The sequence below is a fragment of the Drosophila tropicalis genome, unplaced genomic scaffold (genome assembly GCF_018151085.1).
Source record: "Drosophila tropicalis isolate 14030-0801.00 unplaced genomic scaffold, ASM1815108v1 contig_694, whole genome shotgun sequence".
Classification (NCBI taxonomy): domain Eukaryota; kingdom Metazoa; phylum Arthropoda; class Insecta; order Diptera; family Drosophilidae; genus Drosophila; species Drosophila tropicalis.
In genome coordinates this window covers 5,286,513-5,312,738 of record NW_027173176.1, presented here as the reverse complement: position 1 = coordinate 5,312,738, position 26,226 = coordinate 5,286,513, and the positions used below count along the sequence as shown (strand labels likewise).

Genomic DNA, 26,226 nt, shown 5'->3' with positions numbered 1-26,226 from the left:
TTTCACATTTACCAACACTTTTAATCAATCGGCCAAGAAGAGGAAGAAGAAGAGCATTTTGTTGTAAAGCGACGGCAGAGAAGGAATTCAGAATTTGATAACCAAAATAATAAATCGTTTACTTTAAATTTACGACAAAGTAATACTAAATATCTGCAATAATGGCGAAAATGGCATTTCAACATCAGGCTGGCACGGCCATGGAATGTTTAAGCGTAAGTTGTGGGTGTAGATAAGACGCATCACTTTTTTTGGTCTCAATGTGTGTTGTGTGTGTGTGTGTATGTTTTATAAAACTGGGTCGAAACAATTTTGCCGACTTTTACTATTGTTATCCCTATATACTATAGATACCAATAACGCTGCACAAGGAAAAGGATTATGACCAAGAAGGACGAGAAATCTTAAAATGTGGCTTCAAAATCGGAGGCGGTATTGACCAGGACTATAAGAAGAGTCCACAAGGCTACACGGACTATGTGAGTAAACTTTACTGTGCAACAATTATAAGGTCCAACAAAAATGGTTCCGTCGAGTGTAAAAAGGCAGCCTCTATACATTTCCCTGCTAATTATTTGTTGAATATAATCAAAATTGAATATGTTGACTCTCCTTTTTTCTTTTCATCCAGGGCATTTACGTCACTGAAGTGCACGAGGGAAGTCCTGCTGCCCGGGCGGGTCTGCGCATTCATGATAAAATACTGCAATGTAATGGCTACGACTTCACAATGGTCACCCATAAAAAGGCCGTTAGCTATATTAGAAAAAACCCAATCCTTAATATGTTGGTGGCACGCAAAGGTGTCACTTCCACATAAATGGAAAAGGATTTACGGAATTGAGCCGGACCTCTATGGGAAGCAGGAGAAGCTTTTTAACTAAATCGACTTTACTGCCTCTCACACTCTAACTTTCTTTGCTCTAAGGATCTCTTCAAAACTCCGAATACTTACACTTAGATATATAATATAAATATACATACATAGCTCATACTTACATATACATTTATAGACATACATACATACATACCTAACTTATGCATATCGCACAACCTACACACATATACATATATATATGTATATTTATATATTGAGAGAGAGAGATACATACCATTTGTTTATGTATATGTAGCACTTAGCAATGCTTCTTGTTGAATTCAATTTCTTTGCCTTGGTTTTAAGTAGCTATTCTCCCCCTAGGTTGTTAAATTGTATGTGCTGCTCATCAGTTGCCAAGACACCGTCATTAACAAGATGCCAAAACCGTACAGCGAAAAACTTGATCATAAGCAGATAGTACTACTTTGTAGAAATTGCCAGAGTTGATATATATTAACATATAAACAATTTTTGTACAGCTTTTGTACTTTTATACATACCAAGTATATACATAGATACAGTCACACACACGCGCAACAAGTGTGTTCAACTATCGCCACCCACAGAAGCATTCCAAAATGAAAATGAGAAAAAAATAAAGAAAGTAATGATAAAAGAAAAAACCATCGCAAAAGTTGTTAAGACACTTACATACATAATACTTACATACATAAATCAATATATACTACTTGTGATAAATGCCGTTAATTGTGCAGAAGAGATGTGTATACAAAATACATTTTTTAAGTTTTTAATTGCGTTTTTAAATGTTAAATTGCATTGAATAAATGTTTGCCTAGATAAAAAAAAAGATCGTTTTCTTTCACTCACTTCCATCACAGCCAGCCAGCTATGTATATGGAAACGAACACCAATATAAAAGGAAAACAAGGGTCCATAAAGCTCCACCCAATTCATAAGGAACACCTCGAAAGGAATCCACCTTTAGTTATCCATCAGAATATCAGAATAGAAGGACTACAATATCAATAAAAGTAAGTTACTACTATAAGTATTAAAAAAACCAAGTGTGTCAATGTATGTATTTCTGAAAATCGTTAACTATAGATGCTTTCCATAATAAGGTTTTAGTTATTTTTTAAGTGATCGTTTTGCAAAATATTTCTTACTTGATTCGTTTGGTTGGTTACAACAAATGTTAACCTTGAATTCGACCTTCATTCCCCCACTGTGTGCCAATTGTTAATGATTGTGCGGAGAGTAATGATTCATACTGGAACGCTAATGGGAAATTCTGATGTAAGCATCAGAACAGCGTTAAATTCGAATAAATATCCCACATATTGACGTATATTCCGGTTTCTGTTTCATTTGTTTTTGTTTTGTTTTAATTACAAATTACTTTGGGTTCACGTACAAATACATACATACATATATTATACATACAAAACATACATTAATTTTGCATAACTTTTATTCTATCTCTCTCGCGTTTAAATAAACAATTTGCACTCAAAATTGTTTGATAAAAAAATATACAAACACAAATAGGTAACTAGATGTGAAACACATTCGCTAATTAGATAAATATAGTAGTAATTGAAATTGGAAAAGCGAGCGAGCGAGCGAGGAACTTGCACACAAATAACCGATAATAACAGGGCTCAGATAGATTTTACAGAAGTAGAAGGAGGCAAGAGACATAACTAAATTTTACATATGGTGGAGTCTTCGGCGACTATTTGTTGGCATAGCCATTGGGATTTTGGCTCTGCCAACGCCACGTATCCTCGCACATCTTGTCAATGCCTCGGGTGGCTTTCCAGCCCAGTTTTTGCTCTGCCAGCTGGGCATCTGCATAACAGGTGGCCACATCGCCAGATCGACGATCGACCAAATTGTAATTGACTTTCTTACCGGAGGCTTTCTCGAACGCATGCACCATATCAAGTACGGAGTAGCCGACGCCAGTGCCCAGATTATAGGCAAAGAAACCGGTCTCAGCAATATTACGCAACTTGTCCAGGGCTTTTACATGACCCTCGGCTAGATCCACTATATGTATGTAATCGCGTACACCAGTGCCATCCTTTGTGGGAAAATCACTGCCATAGACATTTAAGTGCGAACGACGTCCGACGGCCACTTGGGCAATGTATGGCATCAGATTGTTGGGCTCTCCATTGGGGTCTTCGCCAATGCGTCCGCTAATGTGGGCACCCACAGGATTGAAATAACGCAGTGAGACGACTGCCCAGCGCTAGAAAAATCAAAAAGAAAGAACAAAATTGAATAGACATCATCAAAAGTGAATAGTGTATTCTCACCTTGTCTGACTTGCATAAATCCTTGAGGATTTCCTCTGTAAAATATTTGGTTTTGCCATAGGGCGATGTGCAATTACCAGTTGGATGCTCCTCGGTTACTGGTAGGGACTTTGGTTCACCGTAAACAGTGGCGCTCGAACTGTAGACAAATTTGAATACATTGTTGTCGGCCATGGCCTCGAGCAGGACATTTGTTCCAGTCATATTGTTGTGGTAATATTGCAATGGAATGCGACAAGATTCGCCAACGGCTTTAAGGGCAGCAAAGTGGGCAACCATATCGATTTTATGCTGCAACATTGTCAATACAAATACATAGCAATTATTATCTTATGAGAACTTCTTAAAGAAAGTGTTCTGTATTGTGAGTGTCCCTCTCCCCAATCCATCATGCATTGCTAATCTAAGTATGTCAATTCTAGAGTGCTTGCGTGGAGTCAATTGCAGTCGGTCTACGTGTTCGAGCAAAGCTGTCGATGTGGATGCCAGCACACCAAGTTATGTGACCTCGGTGCGTGTGGTCATGCGTCAGGGTCGTCCGACGGAAGTGTGCGGCACTTGAATCAACAAATATCACCACAGAGAGAGAAAGAGAATGACAGTAATAATAACGAATTGTGGAAAAGATGGAGGGAGTTTGACTGAAAGTGGGTTTGGGTATACAAACATTGCTTGCTGATAACAATAATTGCTATGGAAAATTTAAGATAAGAATGATTGAATGTACTCAACGCATACTCTTAGTATCCAATTGAAATTTATTGCTGACGTCCTCTACTAACCTCCTGGAACACAGCCCGCACTTGGTCACGATCCGTGATGTCCACCCGATAGAAATTGACCTTCTTGCCAGTGATCTCCTGCACACGACTCAATGCCTCCGGCAGCTTGGAAGCCCCACTGCTGTAGGCATTGCATAAATTATCCATACAGATGACATTGTAGCCAGCATCAAGCATTTCCAGAACTGTGTGTGAACCAATGTAGCCAGCTCCACCGGTAACCAGGACAGTGGGTGGTGCCATTTTGCTGCTTTTTCTTTTTGGTTTGGTTTGGTTTGGCTTGGTAGATCTAGAAAGTGAAAATTAGGCCAACTCAAGCAAAATTCTTATTGACGTCATCAAAAATTTTAACACGCGCAGCAGCAAAATGCCGATCTACCAATCGAGGCGCAAGTGTGCGAAATAACGGCATTTGCCTACGTGTTTTTGTCTATCACCTGTCAGACTCACCTGTGTGTATACGCCGCTGCTTCTGCTGCTGCTGGTGGTGACCCCCTCTCTGAATCACTAAAAACGTTAAATAACTCTAGTACCCTTGGAAATCCAAGTTGTTGTGTTTTTTTAGTATTTGAAAACAAAAAAAAACACGCACAATTTAGTCGGTTCGACTGCTGAGGCTGCTGCTGGCTGATGATACTTATGGGCAAAGATCGCTGACCGCTCTGTGCGTCGGATAGTGCGGAGCTTCTTCAATCTGTGTGTGGTGCTAACCAGTTTCTTGCACTTGTCGTTTGCTGTTCGCGGTTTGCCTTGCCTTGCCTCGTCTCGTTTATCGTTCATTCATTGAATTTTATGCCTTCTTCCTACTTGGCAATTTTTTTGTTGGATGTACACGTATACGTCGTAGTACGTATACGTCTGTTGTGTTGGGCGGTTGACTGGAAACTGATTTCGATAATGATGATTGTTTGTTTCGCTCTCCCCCAAAAGGCCCCCCAGAAATACAAAGCCCAAGAATTCTGCAGGCAGTGGCAGAGCGTCGTGCCTTATCAGCTGCAACTTGGAAGCGACGTCAACGCCGCAGCTACTCAATGTCAACTTGACCAAAGCGACAACATATGTAATACGTAGATGTCAGTTGTTGTTGTTGCCTGGCTGCAAGTTATTTTGTATTTTGGCCTTGTTTATGCATTCTTATCAGCGGCAAGGTAAACCTTTTCACCTGCGATTGTGGCTTAAAAGATCACATTAAGAGAACGAGCTCCCTCATTCTCTCTTCTTTTTGATTTTCTGCCAAACTATGTACATTGATACAAAGCATCTTCAAAACATTCCGCTTTTGTAGCAAATCAAGAAAAATTTAATATAATAAACGTTCTATTTGAATTGAGTCATTAAATTATTCAAATGTACATATGTATGTATGTACATACATAGATATGTAAATTAAGTAAAAATTTCTTATTGCTAGGACTGTTGGTATCCTGCATTTACTGTGTTTATGAATTAAGTTAACTGTTATATTAGGTAATTTATAGATATTGTTAAATATTAAGTTATAGGTGTGCAGAGATCAGGTGTGTCTCACTGTAATTGCTCCCCTTTGGGTTTTTTTTGTATTAAACGAAGGTGTAAATATATGGAAATATGCACAAGAATATTTTCGGCACTGTGTGCGCACAGCTGTGTGTTCATGAAACGTTACCCAACATTGAGATGACGATTAGAGTTGCCATATGCACACAGTTATCGTTTGAAGTGCGATAGCGATATACAGGCTACGCAGGCAAAGGAAAACAACAACAACAACTCTGCTAGAAAATGCATTAAGAAATTGTTTGCGTTTAGCCTAATAATTTATTTAACCTAGTTAAAAAGATAGTCAAACCCAAAGCACAATTTAAGCATGACATCTGCAACGGTAAGAAATGTATGTATTGCCAAACTAACACCTAACACGCAGTAAGACAACAACAAGCTAAAATCTGCCACCTACTAAGACAACGCGTCAAGAAGCGAAAGAAAAGAGCATTAAAGTTTAGGAGAATACTTGTCAATGGACATTACTCACTACTTATTAATGCATTTGCGCAGGTGCCACTGCTGGACGATGACACGATACCCTTTGGCGAGGAGGACGAGATGCGCGATCCCGGTGTTGCAGCCAAGAAATACACGTAAGCCAAATACAATTTTACCCCAATCACATTATATGTATGTATGTACATTTTTGGGATTGTTTCCGTTGATAGGCATCCGTATGTTACCTTCTTCCATTTGTTCTTCCGTGGAGCTGCCATTGCCATTTACATGTTCTGCGGCTGGTTTAGCGAGTCGTTCATCACAAGTTTCGTTTTCGTGGTCCTCTTTCTCTCGGCCGACTTCTGGACAGTGAAGAACATATCCGGTAGACTATTAGTCGGACTGCGGTGGTGGAACTACGTCGATGACGACGGCAAATCGCATTGGGTGTTCGAGTCGAAAAATGTGAGTTAGAAGCAATTACCAATTTTGAATTAAATTGACCATCTGCTAAACAAACGTAGTCTGAATCCTACCAGAGCCGCATCAACAAGCATGAGCAGCGCATTTTTTGGCTGGGGCTTATACTGTGCCCGGTGTTCTGGAGCCTCTTCTTTCTGGTGGCACTTTTTAGTTTAAAGTTCAAATGGTTACTTCTAGTTATGATTGCCATAGCTCTGAATGCCGCCAATCTCTATGGATACATCAAATGCAGCTATGGCACGGGCAAGGATCTGAATAGTGCTGCCACAGACTTTGTGAAGACACAGCTCTTCAAGAATGCCGTCGACATGATGACAAAACAAAGTGCAGCAGCTCCACCACCGACTAATGTGCGTCCAACGGGTGTTGTTTAAACATCTGTAAGGAATGCTGACTGCCTGCCTGCCTATCACAAAGACAAAAGTCAGCTTGCCAATTATTTAGCTGCAGCGCATTCCAAAGAGTATTTGATGCTAACATTAGGACAAGATCTGAATGACAGGATGTGGAGGTGTCGGCCTGTCATCATAACTATCTGTGTAACATATGTAAAACTTAATTTAGCCATACTGCAATCTATCATAAATTTTCTTACTCTTACGTTAATAAAACTACGTGCATACTTATGTGTGTGTGAACTGGACAGTTGAAAGATTGCTGTGCTTTCATTAAGTTGGAAAAAGTCGCTTATCTGGGAAAAACGTAATCATAAGTCACTTTCTTACCACAAATGACTCATCAGGGATTTCAATGTCAGGTTGTTGTGTACTTTAAAAATGATCCATGGATTCTCTCCCCATAAACTAAATTTGATTTACCAGTTCATAATTATTTCGCAGTGATGGGGATCTCGGATAGGCATTTTAGGTTCTCTCCCTTTATTTCATCAGTTCTCAGCTCGTGGGTGTGTGTATGTATGTATGTGTGTGTGTGTGTGTGTGTCAATGTGTCTGTGTATATTGTAGTTTTCTCTGTTTTTTTTATACATACTTTTTTATGCATTACAAATTTCACTCTTATAATTAGAAGAAAATAAAGTATACGACAGTACATTTTGTTTGTTTGTTTGTTTGTTTTTTTTTTTTTTGTTTTGGTTGTTTCTCAGTGTTTTGTATTTTTTTTTTTTTTTATTTTATTTTATTTATATGTATGCCATATTACACATTGAATTATGTTTAATTGATTTTTTTTTTTGTTGTTTTCTTTCGTTTTTCTTGTTGTTCTGCGCATAGAGTGGAGTTGGGCTGTTAAGGTTGGTGGTTTGAGGGGGAGGAGGGAGGGGGCGGGCATGTGGGTATGATATTGTAGGTTACAGTTAGTTTATATGTAGGTATAATCATATGCAATTTGTTTTTCACATTATAAACCATATTTTTGTTTTCACTTTACAGTTATCAATTTTGGTACAATTACAATGATTTCTTTTTTATGTATATATTTATTATATATACCCCATATATACATATATATTTATATATATACACATACATATATATATATATATATATATATATATATATATATATATATATGTGTATATATACATATATACATAGTTCAATTATTATGCATATTACATATGTAGATTAGTTTACTTTTTTTTCATTCTTTTTTTTTTTGGTTTTTTGTTTAACAGACGTTTTTCTTGTTTTTATTTTGTAATGCCTATAGTGATAACAATGTGTTGGTGTGTGGATGTGTGTTGGTGTGCGTGTGCGTAAGCATTTTTTAATAACAGAAAATTATATAGAAATATATATACACATATATGTATGCCAATATAAAAATAAAATAAAATGTAGAAACAACGCAATGAATTTTTCATTATCTTCTTCATAGACAAAAAAAAAAAAAAAAATTAGGAGAAAAATAAACAAGTAAAATATGATTTCTACTAAAATAGTTAATGTGTCCTTCATTCCTCCCTCCTTCACAAGATGTCCCCCCGAATATGTTTTTAAGGTTTATTTCTATAGCTAACAATTGTCTGGGGGGGGGATATTAATGGCAGTGGAGATGAGACGAAAGAAGCAAAAGTGGCGACGAGAGAACAAATTAAAATTTTTCACATAGAATTTTGTGAATTTTTGTATTATTACTATTATATAAGATGTCCATCAAATCGATATTGGGATATATAAATATATATATTTGTAAATATGTACATTTTCGATATACATTTAGTTTAAGTTTAAAAGAAAAAGAGAGAGAGATAGGGGGAGAAAATAAATGAAATGAATCCATGAATTCTTCTCAAATTCCATTTTGAAGTAAGTATTAAAGCGTTCCACAACCTTTTAAAACTTGTCAAAATTGGCGCAATCGTTGGAACTCGGAAAAGGGAACTTCAAAAATAAAAAAGAAAAGCGATTTTTCACAGAGCAGCTCAGGTGGAAAATCAATGAGTAATTTTCTTAAATAAGTATATTAGAATGCTGTCATAATCAAGACAAAACAATATATGGAAAAAAAAAAACCTAAAAAGTTAAAACAAATAAATAAACATTCAATTATATCCGATTTCTTATCGGTTTATAACAATATAAATATGTATATCATTTAGAATGCTCAGAATAAGCTAGCAGCACGTCGTGTGTTAAAAAATATTGGAAAAATGATATGAAAAAGTCTCGTTACGATATGGAAAATATAGGATGGGAGATTTTTCTCTATATATGTAAATGCTCTCTATATACTAAGATTTATCATCGTTTCATTTTCATAAGTTTATTTACAATGGTAGTTGTGCCTCCTAAACACTTACAGGCAGGAGAGGTGTATTTCACAGGTTTTATAGGATCAAGGATTGATTATTAGTCTGCTGGCTGGGGGTTAATCTTGGGGAGCTCTCTCTATTTCTTGTGAAGGCCTCCTTTTTTGTGTTGTTGTGTCAGTGTTTTTAGTTAATAATAAATAATATATATATATATCTTTGTGTGTGTGTATGTGTAATTTGAAATCAATGACTGTTTGACAATTTATAATAATGAACAAACAAATTAAAAAAAAGGAATATTTAACAACATGCAACTTTAAGTTTTAGCTGTTTTTTGTTTGTTTTGTTAATGTTTATGAGTAGATTTGCGTGTGGAAGTGTATTTCTGTGTGGGTTTTAGGGTTCAGGGTGTCTGCAGAATTATTATAATTATTATTATTATTCGTAATATAACAAGGTGTCATATGCGCACTGCTTTTACTGCTGCTGCTGCGGCGGCGGCTGCGGTTTTTGCTTAAACATACAAAATAAATAACTTAAGAACTGAGGTTTTACACAATAACAATTTAATTTAATTTCCTTTTGTTTTGTTTTTGTTTTTTTTTTTTGTAATTGTCTTAAAATTATTTAACATCAACAATGTTCTTTTTCATTTATTTCGTTTACTTTCCTCATTTTGTTTCACTAACTCTCTCCGTTATCCTTTTCGTGCATTCTAATGTTCGAAACTAAAAAAGAAACCTATGCAAACCTCCTTTTTCTCCTCTGCTCGCTCTCTGGGCGCATCTCCTTTGTGTCACCCATCCATTTCACTTGTTTATTCCACTTCTCAATTCCCTTCCCTTTGCCCTTTTCCTTATTTTTTGTTTGTTTGTCTGTCTGTCGCTTTACAATTGATTTTGATTTGTCATCAATTGCATAAATATCACATTGCAATGTTGCGTTTTCCACTTGCTCCTGCTCATTGTCTATATAACTTTCGTTTTTGTTTTTAACTTGTATTTCATTTCATCATTTGTATGGAGATGGATGGAAAAAAGCAAGAGGTTTGCCTAAGTTTCTTTTTCATTTCCTCTCTCTCTCTTTTTCATTTTTGCATTCATCGTCACTCCTATAAAGCAGTCCAAGTCGTCCAAGTGTGAGCACAAAAAACCATTTGAGAACTTTTCAAAACAAATATGTATGGTATGTATGTATGTACCTATGCGTATGTGCAAATGTGTAAATGAGTGTTGTGTGGGTGTGTGTGTGGGTGTGTTCGAGGGGGGCGAGATGAATGCATACAACTAATAACTAGAGGCTTTTAACTTTAAACTTACACTTCGTTTTCTTCGTCTACTTAGTGTTGGTTGGTTTTGTTGTTGCTGTTGCGTATACAGGCAAAGATGGAGGAGTGAGTAAGTGGTTTACAGGGGTGTGGCAAGAATGGCTGGTAAATTTCATTGAATGGCTTACAGAGACGGGACAATCAGTTAAATCAGTTTGTGCATCTAAGTTTTAAAATCACGACCAAAATAAAATACATAATAAAAGAATTTCAAAGGATCATATATATATATTTGTATATATGATAAGGGTTATCTATTGATTATATCCCAGTTGTTTTTACAAGGTTCTCTCTGGTCCCAGTATTTGAATAAATCAATTGTTTTACCATTTATCTAGTTCAGACCCCACCCCTCTCTGAAGACACTTGTCATCCTCGTTGGCCTTGGAGATTTTAGTCTAATATGTTGGCCCAATTAATTGTCAACAGCAACAACAATCCTACATCTATCAACTGTACAACTTGTATTACATGTGTGTGTCTGTGTGTGTGTGAGTTTTTTATATAGATATATATATATTATGTATTTAGTATAGGCACTTATAGCATATTCGATTGTTTTCATAGAAACAAAAATCTATATATATATATATATATATTTATATATACCTACTTTTTAGTTTTTAAAAATGTTTTTTCTTTCATCCTTTTTTTGTTGTTTTTTTCTTCTACATTATTTGCTCATTTTCTGTATTCCTTACTCATTTTGGTTGGAAGTCTTGCTCAGGGTGTTTGGTTTCTTTTGATTTCTCTTAAAGGATGTGTGTTCTTTTTGTGTGTTTCGGTATGTTTTGTTAGGGATTGTTACTCGAAAACTTTTGCTTTGCTGCCTTGGAAGTAATGAAAAGGATCGGTCGTAGGCGTTTAGCAAGTTCAAGTTCTTTAAATAAGAAATAAACGAAACAGAATATATTTGTAAGAAATGTGGATAAAAATACCAAGGGACATGTAAATGAGTATGCAAGTGTTTGTGTGTGTGTATGTGTGTGAATATCTCTCTCGCTCTCTATAATGCATATCTAAACTGTTTTCACTTAAAGACTACAATAGGTTTTCTTTCATTCTTTCTTCCAGTTTACATTTCATTTAATTTCATTTTTTGTTTTGTTTTTTTTTTTTTTTGTGTTTTTGTGTTGATTTGTTGTTTTCTTCTTTGTCGTTTTTCTTGGTTGTTTGTTTTGTTTTATCGTGCATTCGCCCTTACAGTCTACTACAGAATATTTTCAACATCTTTCTTTCACTTTCTGTGCCGATTTGGCTTAAGATTAGGTTTTACATTTACAGTTTTTTCTTACACTTTGTATTAAATTATGAATTTATCTTTTGTTACTTTTGTTTTTTACTCTGTTTAATTTACTGTTATTCTTTTGTCATCGTTTTGTGCGTGGAAACCAAAACATAACAAATTAAAAACTAAAAACGATTAAAATATACGCATATATACATGTTCAAAGATATATATATATATACATATATGAATGAAAAACACCAAGAATTATCATCATATTAAAAATTATGATAAATGAGCATCTTCAATAAAAATTAAAAAAAAGATTTTTCAATGGGGAGAAAAAGTGGCTAAAATAGAGAGTAAAGGAAGGGAGTGGAAGAAGCGATTTCTAGTTTCAAATATAAAATATATAGATATACATATATATGTATGTATATATATATATATATATATATGTTATTCGTTTAAATGCCTATGTGTCGTTTGTGTAACACAGAAAAAACCTCTTAAAATTTCATATACGCTTCTTTTTTGTGTTTGTTTGTGTGTTTATGGCACCTTTGTAACTGTATGTGTGTGTGTGTGTGTGTCCGCCGTGTGTGAATGTTGAAATTACATATAGACAGAAATATGCATAACAATTTAGATAGTAGTAGTTTGCCTTTTTTTTGTTTTTTTTTTTAAGTTTTTGTTTCTTGTCCTACGCGTTTTTTTGTGTTTTGTTTTATAAAGATTAGTAGTATTTTTGTTTTTTTTTTTTCTTAGCAATGCATAGGTTGTTTTCTTTTGTAATAAACTTTTCATTTTCATTTTGGTTTTGTTTGTTTGTAGTTGTTGAAATACATATGAAACCATCAAACTGAGAGAAATTGCTTTTATGTAGGAAAAAATGCAATTTGTAAAATGTAAGTATTTCTCCTTGATACGATTTTAACGATACGATATACATATATAAATATGAAATTAAGGATATACTCAGGTGTGTGTGTGTGTGTGTGTTTGTGTTTTTCTGGGTCTAAGTACAAAAATCCCCATTAAATAAACAATATCGAAAATAATATCTGTTAAAAAAACAATAAAAGAAAACAAAGAGAGTTATGAAAAAAAAAAAAAAGAAAAACCATCCTAATTCTTGTGGACTAGCGACTATAGCCGATAAGTATATGTATATGCTATATACTTCATTCTCTATAATATAGATGCTGTTTATGTGTACTTTTTTCGTTTTGTTTCGTTTTTTTTGTTTTGGCCATTAATATTAAAAATTATTAAGTTGTCTTGTAGAAGCAAATGAAAAATTGTCTCATATGGTAAAAATGATCTTCTAGCATGAAGTTCGATGATGATATTGGATATGCTGCTGCTGCAGCCGTTGCTGCAACTGCATGGCTAACTACAATCAAACTTTAGACTTATTTACTCGCATGTGTGTGTGTGTGTGTGGTTTGTTGTTTTTTTTTTTTTTGTTATCGCGTAATTTTAATCATTAATTATATATGTGTATATATATATAAATATATATATAAATATATATATATATATATATATATATACATATATATATCTTGGCGGATATTGTTCGTACTTTTCATTCACTGCTTAATAATTCTCATTCTTGTCCCGTACATTTTACATTATTATCCTTTTGTAGTTGCATTAATGTTTAAGCATCAAGTTAAGTTGTTGTGATTAACATTTACTTAAAATATATATATGCATACATATATATATTATATATATTTATCATGTGTCTCGAACTATATAGATGTTTATATATCTGGAGAAACTTTATGCACCATTCATTATTCCTTTTTGCCTACTAAATATAATAACTGGTCCAAGCTATGATAGCTGAAAACAAAAGCGAAAAGGGCAGATTAATATCGAGAGAAAGAGAGAGAGAGAGGGAGACAGAGATATTGGTTAAACTTACCTTAAATATGCCTCCTTAGTTAGGTCATTAATATCTATATCTATATAGCGCTTATAGATATATATAAAAAAAAATGTGGCTCACGTATTTACACATGGAATTTTCATTTTTATATACAAACGGCAGATGATAATGCTTGCTGATTTTCGAGGCCGGGGGCTGGATTTTGGGGGAGGGGCTGGCATTCATCTCTTTTTAAAAAAGTTATCTCTCCTTGTCGCACATTGCCATATGCGCATTTTGGCAACGAACCTAAGGGTTGGTATTATTATTGGCCCTGGATTTGCGGTTACCGCCATTCCCAGTGGCCGGATTGGCATTGGTATTGTGCTCTGAGCCAGAGCCAAAATGCTGCTGCTGCTGCTGTTGTTGATGCTTTTCCTTGCTCTGATGGCGCACGGAACCGCCGCTAACGGGCGAGGCAATCAATGAGCTATTGGAACGCACATCTGCAAAATTAAAGTATTGGGATTATTCTCTTAATCTAAATGTTCTAAATGGCAGCTTTGCATACCTTTCTCCTTGGCACTGACAACATTATTGCTTGAAGTGGCACTCGTTGTTGATTGTGTGCCGCTGACAGCTTTGCCAGCCAGCGGGGCACTTGCACTTGGAGCCGCTCCTCGCTTATCGGTGGTTGCGGTGGCGGTGGTTGTGGTGGCACTACTAACCACTCCAGCAGCGGGCGGTATAGAAAATTTCTCGGCAACAGTAGTAGTAGTGGTAATAGTAGCCGGAGGAGTAGGATCGCCAAAACCTAGATCCAATTTGTGGCTTCCAGTTGGTGACATAGTGCCACCGGTGGAGCCCCCATTTCCACCGCCATCCCGGCTATCGGTGGCAGATTTGTGATGCTGGGCCACCTGGGCATAGCTTAGTTTGCTGGCTGTGGCGGCAGCTATATTTTCAGTCGAAGCGGAATTCGTTGAGGTGGCAACACTTTTGTGGTGTTTACCGGCATCCCGGCCTAAACTACTGGTGGCTAAGGCTGCCGCCTCTTTTTAGCATGCAGGGCAGCCACTGCCGCTGGCTTTTTGTGCTGACTCAGGCTGCACTCGGCCAGGCTGGTAGTTAAACTAGAAGACGCTGCTGCTGCTGCTGTAGCCCCCCGCTCCTGCCACAGTCAAATTGCTAGCGCCAGCGCCGGCAGACACGCCGCCTCTTCCATACTCGTTATTGTGGACCACAAAGCCTTCCGACAGACGTTGCTGCTGCTGCTGCTGTGGCTGCGGCTGTTTTGGATGCATTTCATCCTCAGTCTTAATTGATTTATCCAGCTGCTGCTGGGTAATAGCAGTAACAGCAGCAGCACCTACACCAGATCCAGAACCAGCACCAGCACCTGGTCCTGCTCCTCCTCCGGCTGACTCATCTGTGGCTGTTGCCGCGGTGGCTGCTATTGCCAAATTGCCGCTGGCATTGATATTTGGTGTTAAACACTTTATCACATGGATCGAAGAATTATTACTAGAGCTCTGCTTAGTAAAGTTTTTAGTATTGTTGCCCTCGATGTGGGCATATTCCACGGCGGGAGTGGGGCTCAAGGGCAGGTTACGATGCTGCTGCTGATGTGTGTAGGAATGAGGCAAATGTGACTGTTGATGTCTGCCAGTATCCTTGCGACCTGCCTTTCCCTTACCGCCACCGCCGCCTGAACGCACAACATCAGAGAGGCGGTTCTCAGCCCAATTGTGGGCAACAGAGGAACTATTGGCCAGTTGAGGATTGTTCTCGCTATGCGGATGATTGCTTGAGCGTTGTTGTGGCTGCTGCTGCGGCTCCTCATTGCTGTTGCTAGTCTCCACACTAATGTTTGCCGCTTGTTGCTGCTGTTGTTGTTGCTGCTGTTGTTGTTGTTGCTGTTGTTGTTGCTGCTGCTGCTGCTGATGTTGATTATGATGGTGGTGATGGCTTTGTTGGGCTTGCTGCTGCTTTTGTGATTGGCCGCCACTAGATGAGGAAGTGGTAGAACAAGAGGTTGTGCTACCAGCTCCAGCAGCAGAAGTCGTATTATGCACAGAAGAATTGCCACCCTGAGGTGTGTGGGGTGTAGCGGCCGCCGAGGCAGATGTGGCTGGCAGTGGTGGAAAGGCTGCAGCTTCTAGATCAAACTGCGGCGGCTGAACAGGAGCTGGTGGCTGCTGTTGCTGCTGTTGTTGTTGCTGCTGTTGATGGTGTTGCTGTTGTTGATGATGATGGCCTCCCTGATAGCCAAGCGATCCATGATGCAATGAGCCACGCTCGTTGCTTCCACTGCTGCCGCCAGAGCCCGCAACACCGCCACCACCACTGCCGCCTCCGCTTCCTACATTGCCGGACATGGTGTTATTGTTGCTGTTGTTATTACTACTATTGCTCCCACCGGCAGAGCCACCACCATTATTTCCACTATTGTTGCCACCACCGCCGCCACCGCTGCTCATGCCCAATCCACCGCTATTGCCCACATTGCTGCCTATTGAATTGTGATGATGGTGATGATGATTGTGATAATGATGGCCCGAGCTCTGCTGGCCAGTTGACAAATGCTGCTGATGCTGTTGCGACGACAGCGCATTATGATGATGATGATGCGAGCTGCTAGACATTGACGAGTGCTGGGCATGGTAATGCGGATTATAATTATTTCCCTTGTAATTGCCACGATGCTGATGTTGGGGTGGATTATCATGGATACCAGTGCTATAGTGGCTTTCACGGTCACCACCACGATGAGAAGCTCCTCCTCCGCCACCTCCGCTGCCACCACCACCCGTTTGCACATTGCTTGCGGATGAAGAGGATGAAGAAAGCAACTGTTGCTGCTGCTGGTGGTGCGGAGTCGATGGTGAACTACCATAGAGCTGCAACAAATCGAATAAACAAATTAGCTACTAATACCTAGTGCCTGCTGAGATTATATCTTACCCCTACACGTCCACCGGGTGAGTAGTTTATACCGCCATCTTCATCACGACGACGACGACGTGGTCGCGTTGGCCAGTGCATTGGCTCCTTGTTAATCGTTGTGGCCAGCGAAGAGGACGAGTTGCTTTGTATGTTGCTACTACGAGAACCACCGGCACCACTGCTCGTTTGCAGGCCGTGGGATGAGCTGCCGCCATGCTCTACTGCTACAGTCTCACCCGAGTCCTGCAGCTCGACAACTTGCTGCTGTTGCTGTTGTTGTTGCTGATGTGCAGACACCAGATGTTGATGATGCTGCTGGCTATTGCTGCTGCTGCTGGCCTGTGGCTGAGGGGCAGTCGATAATGTTATAGTCGCCGCTGCCTGGGAGGTAGTTGCATAGGATGCATGCGGTGTGCTAGCGGCACTGGAGGAAGGCAATTGATAATGTTGTTGCTGCTGCTGCTGAGATTGGGTTGTCTGCTGCTGCTGCTGCTGTGGCTGCTGCTGTAGATGCTGGCCATGACTGGGTAGAACTTGCAACTGAGGGCTATAATGATGGTGATTGGTTACTCCACCACCGCCGTAGCTTTTATCCAGATTCTTTTGCATGCCACCTAGAAAATGTAAAATAGGAAAAGTAATTTAAAATTTTATTGGGATTGGGATAAGGACTTACCTTTCCAATTACTTTTAATTGGATAATGACGCGTAGAATTGCTTCCCTGGCCACCAGCACCAGCGCTACCACCACCGGGCTGCTGTTGGGCTTGCCCTTGACCAGTTGACTGCTGCAATTGTTGCTGTTGTTGATGGACTTGCTGCTGTTGCTGCTGCTGGGCTTGGACCTGTTGCAACGGATCTACAATTGTGGCTGGCACCACGCTCACCATACCACCAGGTACTCCCGATAGCTGTATTGGCACAATACTGCCACCCTGGATATGAGCACCAGCTTGAGCATTTCGTGGCGGTTTACTCCGCGGTTCGCCTCGTGGTCCTGAATTTGCTCCACCGCCGCCTAAGCTATTTGGATTGCCGCGATGTGTATTATAGCGTCCACCGCCTCCGGCTCCTCCACCACCACCGCCACCCTGCGGCTTGGCCGTGACAATCGATTGTGCGGTGGGCTGAGGAGCTGTTGAATAACTAGCGGCTACAGCCTGCGGAGCCAATGGATTTGTGGCAAACAGATTGCCGCCAATCTCAAAGAAATTCTGACCATGAGCCGTAGCAGTCATGGTGGCCGGCTGCCAAGGAGCCACAAGGCTGGGGTAAAATTGGTTTTGTTGAAAGGGCTGACCAAGGAAGAAAAAATTAGTTGGTTAGATTGATCAATTTGAAGACGTTTGTCTCTTATTCGCACTTACAATCAACACCTGATTGCTATAGGGCACTGAAGCTGGGCCAGCTATGGCTGCTCCATTGGCCGCATATAAATACCGCTGCGGTGGCTGATAGCTAACAGTGGCCGCTCCGGCGGCTGGATCAAATACAGTTGCCGTTGGTGGCGATGTCAAACGATACCCATTCTTCAAATTTGGTACAGCTGCTATTCTATTTATAAATGATTTCGGCTTGATACGGGCCATTATCGGTTTACCCTGAAATTCTTTGACCTCTTCGCGCAGATACTTGAAGGCCTTTTGCGCATCCTCATCCGATTCGAATGTAATGTACCACGAATTATTGGCAGCAAATTCACATGAAATTGGCCGAGGGCAGCTCTCATTGATAAACAATGCCTGCAAATAATATGAACAAATGTATATGACGCATTAGTTAAATATGGGCACACAACAGTCGGCAGGTTAAAGGTGGTGGGTAATGGTTTTGAGGTTGTAGGAGGAAGGAAGAATGAGAAAAGTTTAGTTCATTACATTGACATCATCCGGGGGTGTATTGCCCGATATCTCACGTAAAATGATGATGCAACGCTTGTGATTGGGACGCACGCGCAGGCCCTCGTCATCCACCTGAACATTGGGCGATTCACGCAGCACATTGGTAATCAGTTTAATGTCCTTGGTTAACTTCTTAACAAGATTAAAATTAGCCACTGTCCATATGGGAACATATTGATCGCTATCCATTTGTGACAGCAGATAAGTATCATTAGCCAGATTCTCTCTGTAAAGTGTTAAGAATACAAATGAATGATAAATACATTATAATTTTAAGTGAAGGGTAATACAAAAATAAATTCAGGTTTTAAATAAATATAATGCAAACATAGTTTGTAGTTACTCAATTAATTAAAAAGTTCCCTTTTATATTTGGCATTTAATTTTTAAAGACATTTTAATTGATTGTAAACTCGATGACTAATTTTGAAAAGTAAATATAAAAGTATTTGAAGCCCTGGCAGATGATCTAGGTAAAGATTGTTTTAGGAAGGGAGAAACGATAACCAGTAGAATATGTCTACAATTGATAACGAAGCCTACACTGGTACGATTAATCCTCTTCATTCGCCACTCCCCCCACCTTTAGCGTTTTAAATGCTTTTTAGCAATCTTCAACACCTTCAAAAACAAATACAAAAAAAAAGCTAGTGTCATAAAATCTGGTATTTAGGTCGGTCGGCCTCCCAACTAGTGGGTGTGAGGAAGTTAGAGTACACCATTACTCAGCTACATAAATAAGCGAGATGGCAAGACAAGGGGACGTTTTGAGTGCCAAAGGTACTACTGGGTATGCGCAAATGCAGAAATCAACAAGACTTTTATAAATTATGGAAATATGGCTAAACAGCTCCATAAAAGGAATCAGTATTTATATAGGTTTGTCTTTCTTTCGCTCTCGATCACTCTCGATCTATCTCTTTCTAGTAGTTGAATATAGTTAAAAGATAGCTACCAACTTGTGACTTTTCCACTCACCTGGAAAAATAGTATTCAAGCTGCGTGGCCAGCATTTGCTTAAGTTTATCCAGCGGCAAACCGCCATCATCACCATTGCCACCAGGAACAGCTACTGCTTGATTATGATTACCCTGTTGTAGCTGCTGCTGTTGTTGTTGCTGTTGGTGTGGCTGTGGTTGCTGATGTGGATGATGTTGTTGTGGTTGTGGCTGCTGCTCTGCTGTTGGCGGCATTTGCTGAGTCTGAGCTACGACGGCGGGCAACGATGGTCCATTGGCCGGGACTGCTGTGACCGGCACCTGAACGGGAACGGGAACTGGAACCTGTACTGGAACTGGAACCACAATATGCTGTGGCTGCGGCTCGAGAGCAACTAAATTCGTATTATTAACACCAGGTACCAGAGCAGCGGCATCGGTTGTATAGCAGACGACAGCGCCATCTTGGGTCTGAGCAATGGCTCCATTCATGATGGCAGCAGCGAATTCGGGATTTTCAATGCTATCACCAGCTGAAGCAGCGCCTCCTCCGCCAGCTGCGGCTGCAACGCCAGCTCCTCCGCCAGCACCACCGGCAGTATTGGCAACGCCCTGTTGTGGCTGTTGAGCCTGGGGTGGCGGGTGACCGTAAGCCAAATGTGTGGCCTGTATGGTCTGAGGCGATTGCTGTTGTTGCTGCTGCTGATGATGGTGATGGGCGGCAGCGGCGTGTGAAATTATCTGATGATGGTGAGAATGTTGCTGCTGCTGCTGTGCTGATGTCTGCGGCGTTGCTGATGCCACTTGTGTTGCGGAAGGAGCTCCGGCTCCGGCTGCGGCGCTATTTACTCCGGCTGCAGTGATCAACGGTATGGTGTGAGTGTGGTGATGGTGATGATGGTGATGGTGGTGGGCTGCTGCTGCTGCTGTGTGAGCTGCTGTTGGGGCTGCTGCGATTTGTGTTGTCGTGCTAAACAAATTGGTAGCTAACATTGCCGTTTCAACAGGAACATTCGTATAGACAGGCGGCTGGATTTTGACTGCATCTCCGTTCATGTAGACATATCCTCCTATAAATCAAGAAATAAAAAAACAGAAAAAGAGACGTAAGTTGATAAACTTAAAACAAGAGAAGAGAGTTCCAAATAAATAAAACAACTCCCGAAACAGAATTGAAACTATAATCTATAAAGAGGGCGGGGCTGCCGGGTGGGCAGACCCCCTCCTCCATTGATACATACATATGTTTGTGTGTATAGTGCAGCTAATGGAAAATAATATGAAACAAGCTTAAATCTGTTTTTCTTTCTTAACAATTCAATACCCTTACTATTAAACGTTAAATTTCAAATAAAATCAAAAACTAAGCCTAGGCAGGGCCAAGGACTAAACGATCATGAGAACTGTAGATCCTTTTCATTTGAATCAAATATATATGCTACTATGCTGGATCAGATGAATTTCAGATATGTTAAATACTTTAAATTGCCTTCGCTAAATTAATCTTTCATCAGGCTAAAATTTTAAGTTAATTATTTCAATAATTCTTCACAGACATACCCATTGCTCTAGTTATTTGCTTTTTCATATATAGTTTTTAACACAGAAATTTAGATGATCAAATACTTGTGATTTTTGGTCAAAATAAAAAGAACTGAAGCCGTTTTGAATCTTGGGATTTTGTTCTAAACTGATAGAGGCCGATCTATATGATATAGAGGTAAAAAATATTAAAAATTAGATATTTGTAGCTATGGAAGGGTTCCAGTTATAGTTAAAATAAGCAGAGATTAAAGGATTATTAAAAGATTCGAAAATAATTCCATGTGTATTAAGAGCATCGTTTAGTTCAGAGTATAGCGACATCGGCACGTAATGAACCCATTTTTCTTTCGACTGTGGGTGGTTGGGTGCGCTGGAAGAAGACAGGGGCGGATGACAACAAACTTCGGTCATCCAAATACTTGCAAACTGTTACTTTCCTCCTGAGTATTGTGATATTAACGAGGTCCAAAAGTATCTAAAAGTGGTTTTACCGGGTACGTTTAATTTTATGACGGTTTTTAAATTAATTTGGAAAATAAATATTTATTATCAGGCCTGATATTTCTCAATTTTGTAGTCAAACGTAAAACTGCTCTCAATTACCAAAAAATTCAAGAATGATGTATTTTTAAAATGATACTTTGACTAACGAAATATTTGAGTGCGAATTAAGTTATTCGGAATAGAAAAAGGAACCAGTACATATACGAAGAATATTATTTTTATTTTTTTTTTAATGTTTGTATGAATTCTTTGCATAGTTTTTTGCATGCCGGCCCTTCCCTACAGTCCGACCCTGGGTGTAAATATTTTGAAGGGTGGGGAGGGGGGTGTGTGGGTTCGCTTGTATGCATATGGATCGTTTTATACTACTAACCCAGGTAATATTCCATGGTTACCGTATGGTTGGGAATTATCGGGAAATTCCCCTCACACAAAGACACAGTCGGCTCTTATATATTTTTTGTATTAAACTTGGTGATTTTTTATTATTTTTAAACTTCTTTTTTTCTCTCTCTTTTAGTTGCCCCCACTTGCAATCACACGCGGCACACACACACACCACACACACTCGCTCACACACACAATCACTCACACACACACACACACACACACAGCAGATTCGTCGTCGCGTTGCCACCCAGTTGTTGCCAGTTTTCTATTTGGAAAATTTGATTTTCTTTGTTATTTGTATTCTTAAGAATTTTCCTTTTTTTTTTTGTAATGCCTGAAACCTGACTACAATTTTTTTCTTTGCTGATTTTGCAATGCCGTTATTTATTTATACTGCTTGCTGGTGCTGCTGCTGCTGCTCTGGTGTTGCTGTTGTTGGTTGTAGTAGTTTCAATTTCAGTTTCTTCTCATCGTCTCCTCTGCTCCTGCTCATTTTTGGTTAAACAATTTTTCCGTGGCTTCAATGACTTAATTTTCTGTGTTTCTTTTCTTTGCTTTTTTCAGTGGCTATTTTCGCTTTCGCTATTCTTTCTCTTGTCCTCCTCTTCTTCACTGCTTTCTTTTCTTTCTTCGGGTATTTTTTCCTTTTTTTTTTTTGCACACACACACACACACACGCACTCTAGAGAATATGCAGAGAAGAATTTGAAATTGATTTTCCCAATTCTCAGTTCACAGTTAAACCGCCCGCAGCCGCCGGAGAGTTGACTTAAGAATTTAAATGGTCTACAATTGCTGACCAACGATTCTAAATGGCGAAATGTTGTTAATTGTTTTTTATCTATATTTTTTCTTCTTCAATGTTTCACAACGAACTCGTCGTCATCGTCGTCGTCGTCACACTTTCTTCTCTCTCATCTTCAGTGGGGGTTTACTTAATTATCGATAATAATAATCGATAGCCGCGAAACTAGCATATTTCAACTATCGATAAATGTATTTTTGTTCTTTTATCTCAGCAATTTCAATTTTTTTGTTGTTTTTTTTTAACATTATTTTTTGCATCGTTAACAATTTATATATACGTTATACGAGTTCTTAACGTTTGCGCCCTGTTTTAATGAAGGTCACATAAATTTAGCTTCCTATTGTTTTAATAATCATTATACTTCTAAAATTCTATCATGTGAATCGCGAAGTTAGGACACGCCATTTCATTAACAAAACAAAAATTCTACATTTACTACTCAATTAATGCACTGCATTTGATCTAACACAATGATTGGGGTGTTTGTTAGCGGGAAGCCCCTTAGTTTCTCCTTCCTCCCCTACCGCATTAGAACGGTGTGGAATAATAAACAATTTTGTTGTTTTACTCACCCCAGTCATCGATATGATGTATATAGGTGAATAGTCTTAGCAATTAGTTGCTTTCAATAATTAATTGTTTTGGAGTTTTGTCTTAATTACACTAGCAACATTCGATGAATTTCTGAATTGAAAACCACTTGTTATGTGTGTGTTCTTTGGCTGCTGTTGCTGCTTCTTCTTTCTCGCTGGCCACTGTCGCCAACGAAACACAAGCGTTCCGCGTGGTACACGTATACAACGAATTTGTGAATTTATCCGTTTAACTAGACACTAAATGTTGCGACTTCAAGTCAAAAAATTAAATTGTACACGAGATTAGCAAATTAAAATGAATTTTATTTGATTTTTAGGATTTTTATGCCACAAGTTAACGAACGATTCCCGCTCCTCGCGATTGCTTTAAATACGGTAATACGGGGTACAACTTAGAAATAGGGGTATCTTAACAAAAAAAAATAGGGGCAAATAACAAAATAGGGCGTCACTTATCGGCAACAGGAAATTCGATAGGTATCAACAGTTTATCATATCGATAAAACGATATACATATACAAATCGATAAAACGATATATACAAATCGATAAAAACGATGTACACAAATCGATAAAACGATATACATAAATCGATAAAAAATACCCACAAAATTATTTAGAAATTTGAAAAAGCTGCCACTGCCTCTTTAAATGCATATTTAGAGTACGTTTGCAAAATCCCAATATTTTGCTACTACTCGTACACAAACAGTTTTCAAATCGTTCGACTATGCTCAAAATCGTTTAAAAATATGTACAAAAAATTTGTATACATTGGTAACAATATGTTACCTTTATTTAATCGCCCATTTATAGGCCATTTGACTATTGCCCCATGCGCGGGGCGAAAACATCCTTTTAACGATTGTTAATCCTGGCATTGCGCACGTACAATCAAAATTGTTTTAAACTGAACATTTAATTTTATTTATAACATTATTTAGCAGTAAATGGTCTATTGCTCTTTGATGTCTTTAAATGTACCTAAATGTTCTATAGTTATTTGAATTGTTGTTGTTGTAATTGTTGGTGTTATTAGTTAAATTTGAACAAAGAACTTTTCTTGATGTAGCTTAAGAATGAAAGACTTTCGTTTTGTTTTTTTTTCTTGTATGAAGCAAATCCACACAGACAGACAACAATTTGTTGTTATTGTTGTTCCCTGGCATCAATAATAAATCAGCAGCATTAGCATTAGCTTAAAAGCCGTGAACCTTCAATTGATCTGGCTTAGCTAGTCCCACCTTGGTCAACCATTGGCAAATGTTCTCGCGTTGATCGCCCTGAAGTTGAAGAACTTCACCATACTCCGGATGCTCGATTACAGTCCCATTGCAGGCAAATTCCTGAAATAATTAAAAACAAAAAGAATAATTAAATATTTGAAACATTTTGCCTAACATTACTAAACATTTTAAGGGACTAACTTTCATACACCGGCATAGTACTTAGTGAAATATTAAAGAAGTTGGGATTTACCAAGATGACACCTAGAAGATAATTAGTTGACAGTGGACAAGTTAACGTTTAATTGCGCCACTAAATGGGTATAGATGTTGATCTACACTATTTATCTGAAAGGCACAATGATGATTGCAACAAGGACGATTGAATATAAAGAAATTGCATGATTATTTGCAAAATATGCAAAGCAGTGCAATTTTATAAACATCTACATATGAATATATATATACATATATATATAGCGCGCAAGTCCATCTATATATGTATATATATGATTAAACTTTACTGCGCACTAAGATTCATGTTTGCAGCCTTAGGGGCAGAAAGGCAACACCATTCCTTTGTTAGCTTCCTCCTACACATACAAAAGTGACATGATCACAGGTTATTTGGGCCATTAGAGATGGATCGATCTTCAGAATTAACAGAATGTCTCATTGAATGCAAGCAAACGTTTTGGCTTTCGTGGGTGGTTGACTTTTAACGAAAATATTAATTAATAAAACTTACCTTTTTACAGGAGCGAACTATTTTCTTCAAGTCATACTCCGCGGAAAGGCCCTGGACAGTGGTCAATGTCTTGCGACCGTTCCTCTGCTGGATTCTTATGTGCACAAGACCGTCTTGAATATCATCATCATTGCCCTTGATTGCATCAGCAAAGGGGTCTTTAAGGGCGGAGAAATTGTTAATGGAAAGAGAAAGAGAAATATCAATGAGAATCTAGAAAACTATTGTAATTGTAATCTTGACACATGTCGCACATATGCATGCATATGTATATGTGCATATTTATGCATGTGCGTGCCTCTGGCAGTGTGCGTGTGTGTGTGTGCGTAAACGTGTGTCTTCAGGCATGTGTGAGTGTGTTCGTGTGGATGACTAAAACCCACGAGCAGCCATTTTGGCAGGGGGAAAGTGTAATAGAAAATTGTAACACAAATAAATTGTCCACTTACCACGGGTGTTTAAATTCTGGATGGACATACGACAATAAAAACAAACCACTGCCTAAAACAAAAACTTTTCGAAACTATTTCTTTGCTTGATTATATCTGAACTTTGAATTTATGTGTGTGAGTTACTTTTCGGAAATGTGTTATTGCCTCTGTTTGCTATGAGGGGTGTAAAATATGTATATCGATTGTTTATCGCTTGCCAGCACAAATCGTTGGCATTGGCTGCTACAACCCTACTATAGAGTTGCCAACAATTCGAAATGAAAATAGCTAAAAAAATTTGGTGATACATATTTTGTTATTAAATTTGGGTAAAATGAAAAGAATATACATGTTTTCGACTTGATAAATATGTCAATATTCATATTTTCCCAAAGAACGAGAAAAATGTCAGCAATTGGGTTATGATTATTTGTTTAGCCATAAAAAAGCCAACTCGTCATTGTTCGATAACTCCAAATATCATGTTATCGATGTATCGATAGACATTAATACATCCCTGTGCCTAACCGCAGCCAACTTCACCGGGTTCGGTGGCTGCCATATTTCTTTCCTGCTGGTCTTTCAACGAGAAAAGGTGGGCATTTTGCGTTTTGTCTTGATTTGATTAAGTTATAACTTCATGGAGCCC

The 26,226-nt window shown here is 38.5% G+C and overlaps 5 protein-coding genes across 7 annotated transcripts; 2 read left to right on the top strand and 3 right to left on the bottom strand.

Moving 5' to 3' along the window:
- The first annotated feature begins 31 nt into the window (after positions 1 to 31).
- Positions 32 to 1,691, top strand: LOC137578860 (tax1-binding protein 3 homolog). The gene is made up of 3 exons (XM_068292463.1): positions 32 to 215; positions 351 to 479; positions 632 to 1,691. Exons 1-3 carry the CDS (start codon positions 162 to 164, stop codon positions 818 to 820), a joined length of 372 nt encoding a protein of 123 aa, XP_068148564.1. The 5' UTR covers positions 32 to 161; the 3' UTR covers positions 821 to 1,691.
- Positions 1,692 to 2,249: 558 nt separating this feature from the next.
- Positions 2,250 to 5,508, bottom strand: Gale (UDP-galactose 4'-epimerase). Its single transcript, XM_068292451.1, has 4 exons — positions 4,401 to 5,508; positions 3,951 to 4,239; positions 3,169 to 3,459; positions 2,250 to 3,101 (listed from the first exon to the last, which is right to left on the bottom strand). Exons 2-4 carry the CDS (start codon positions 4,191 to 4,193, stop codon positions 2,580 to 2,582), a joined length of 1,056 nt encoding a protein of 351 aa, XP_068148552.1. The 5' UTR covers positions 4,194 to 4,239; positions 4,401 to 5,508; the 3' UTR covers positions 2,250 to 2,579.
- Positions 5,509 to 5,652: 144 nt separating this feature from the next.
- Positions 5,653 to 7,047, top strand: LOC137578857 (uncharacterized Golgi apparatus membrane protein-like protein CG5021). Of its 3 annotated transcripts, none has more exons than XM_068292458.1 (4): positions 5,653 to 5,811; positions 5,985 to 6,067; positions 6,143 to 6,377; positions 6,437 to 7,047. In XM_068292458.1, exons 1-4 carry the CDS (start codon positions 5,797 to 5,799, stop codon positions 6,767 to 6,769), a joined length of 666 nt encoding a protein of 221 aa, XP_068148559.1. In that variant the 5' UTR covers positions 5,653 to 5,796; the 3' UTR covers positions 6,770 to 7,047. The 3 variants fall into 3 exon arrangements, with proteins under 3 accessions (XP_068148559.1, XP_068148560.1, XP_068148558.1); XM_068292459.1 differs by having other exon boundaries at positions 5,658 to 5,820; positions 6,452 to 7,047; XM_068292457.1 differs by having other exon boundaries at positions 5,658 to 5,820.
- A 1,988-nt stretch (positions 7,048 to 9,035) lies between these two features.
- Positions 9,036 to 22,694, bottom strand: Larp4B (La-related protein 4B). The gene is given in 11 exon segments (XM_068292465.1): positions 9,036 to 13,520; positions 13,603 to 14,051; positions 14,117 to 14,597; positions 14,600 to 14,697; positions 14,735 to 16,445; positions 16,510 to 17,105; positions 17,168 to 17,786; positions 17,859 to 18,233; positions 18,369 to 18,618; positions 19,371 to 20,400; positions 21,753 to 22,694. Coding segments are annotated over 10 exon segments (5,373 nt in total). The 5' UTR covers positions 21,769 to 22,694; the 3' UTR covers positions 9,036 to 13,520; positions 13,603 to 13,854.
- Positions 22,695 to 24,072: 1,378 nt separating this feature from the next.
- On the bottom strand, positions 24,073 to 25,764 carry eIF1 (eukaryotic translation initiation factor eIF1). The gene is made up of 3 exons (XM_068292464.1): positions 25,596 to 25,764; positions 25,147 to 25,304; positions 24,073 to 24,518 (listed from the first exon to the last, which is right to left on the bottom strand). Exons 1-3 carry the CDS (start codon positions 25,621 to 25,623, stop codon positions 24,372 to 24,374), a joined length of 333 nt encoding a protein of 110 aa, XP_068148565.1. The 5' UTR covers positions 25,624 to 25,764; the 3' UTR covers positions 24,073 to 24,371.
- Between the last annotated feature and the right edge of the window lie 462 nt (positions 25,765 to 26,226).

Excerpts from the sequence above, each read along its gene's own strand:
- LOC137578857 (XM_068292457.1), top strand. The coding sequence starts at position 5,797 with ATGACATCTGCAACGGTAAGAAAT. Across the intron at positions 5,821-5,984 it reads CATCTGCAACGGTAAGAAAT|GTGCCACTGCTGGACGATGA; the intron begins GTATGTATTGCC and ends GCATTTGCGCAG. Across the intron at positions 6,378-6,436 it reads GGGTGTTCGAGTCGAAAAAT|TCTGAATCCTACCAGAGCCG; the intron begins GTGAGTTAGAAG and ends AAACAAACGTAG.
- LOC137578860 (XM_068292463.1), top strand. The coding sequence starts at position 162 with ATGGCGAAAATGGCATTTCAACATCAGGCTGGCACGGCCATGGAATGT. Across the intron at positions 216-350 it reads CGGCCATGGAATGTTTAAGC|ATACCAATAACGCTGCACAA; the intron begins GTAAGTTGTGGG and ends TATATACTATAG. Across the intron at positions 480-631 it reads CACAAGGCTACACGGACTAT|GGCATTTACGTCACTGAAGT; the intron begins GTGAGTAAACTT and ends CTTTTCATCCAG.
- eIF1 (XM_068292464.1), bottom strand. The coding sequence starts at position 25,623 with ATGTCCATCCAGAATTTAAACACCCGTG. Across the intron at positions 25,305-25,595 it reads CCAGAATTTAAACACCCGTG|ACCCCTTTGCTGATGCAATC; the intron begins GTAAGTGGACAA and ends CCGCCCTTAAAG. Across the intron at positions 24,519-25,146 it reads TAGTTCGCTCCTGTAAAAAG|GAATTTGCCTGCAATGGGAC; the intron begins GTAAGTTTTATT and ends TAATTATTTCAG.
- Gale (XM_068292451.1), bottom strand. The coding sequence starts at position 4,193 with ATGGCACCACCCACTGTCCTGGTTACCGGTGGAGCTGGCTACATTGGT. Across the intron at positions 3,460-3,950 it reads TGCGGGCTGTGTTCCAGGAG|CATAAAATCGATATGGTTGC; the intron begins GTTAGTAGAGGA and ends ACAATGTTGCAG. Across the intron at positions 3,102-3,168 it reads ATTTATGCAAGTCAGACAAG|CGCTGGGCAGTCGTCTCACT; the intron begins GTGAGAATACAC and ends TGATTTTTCTAG.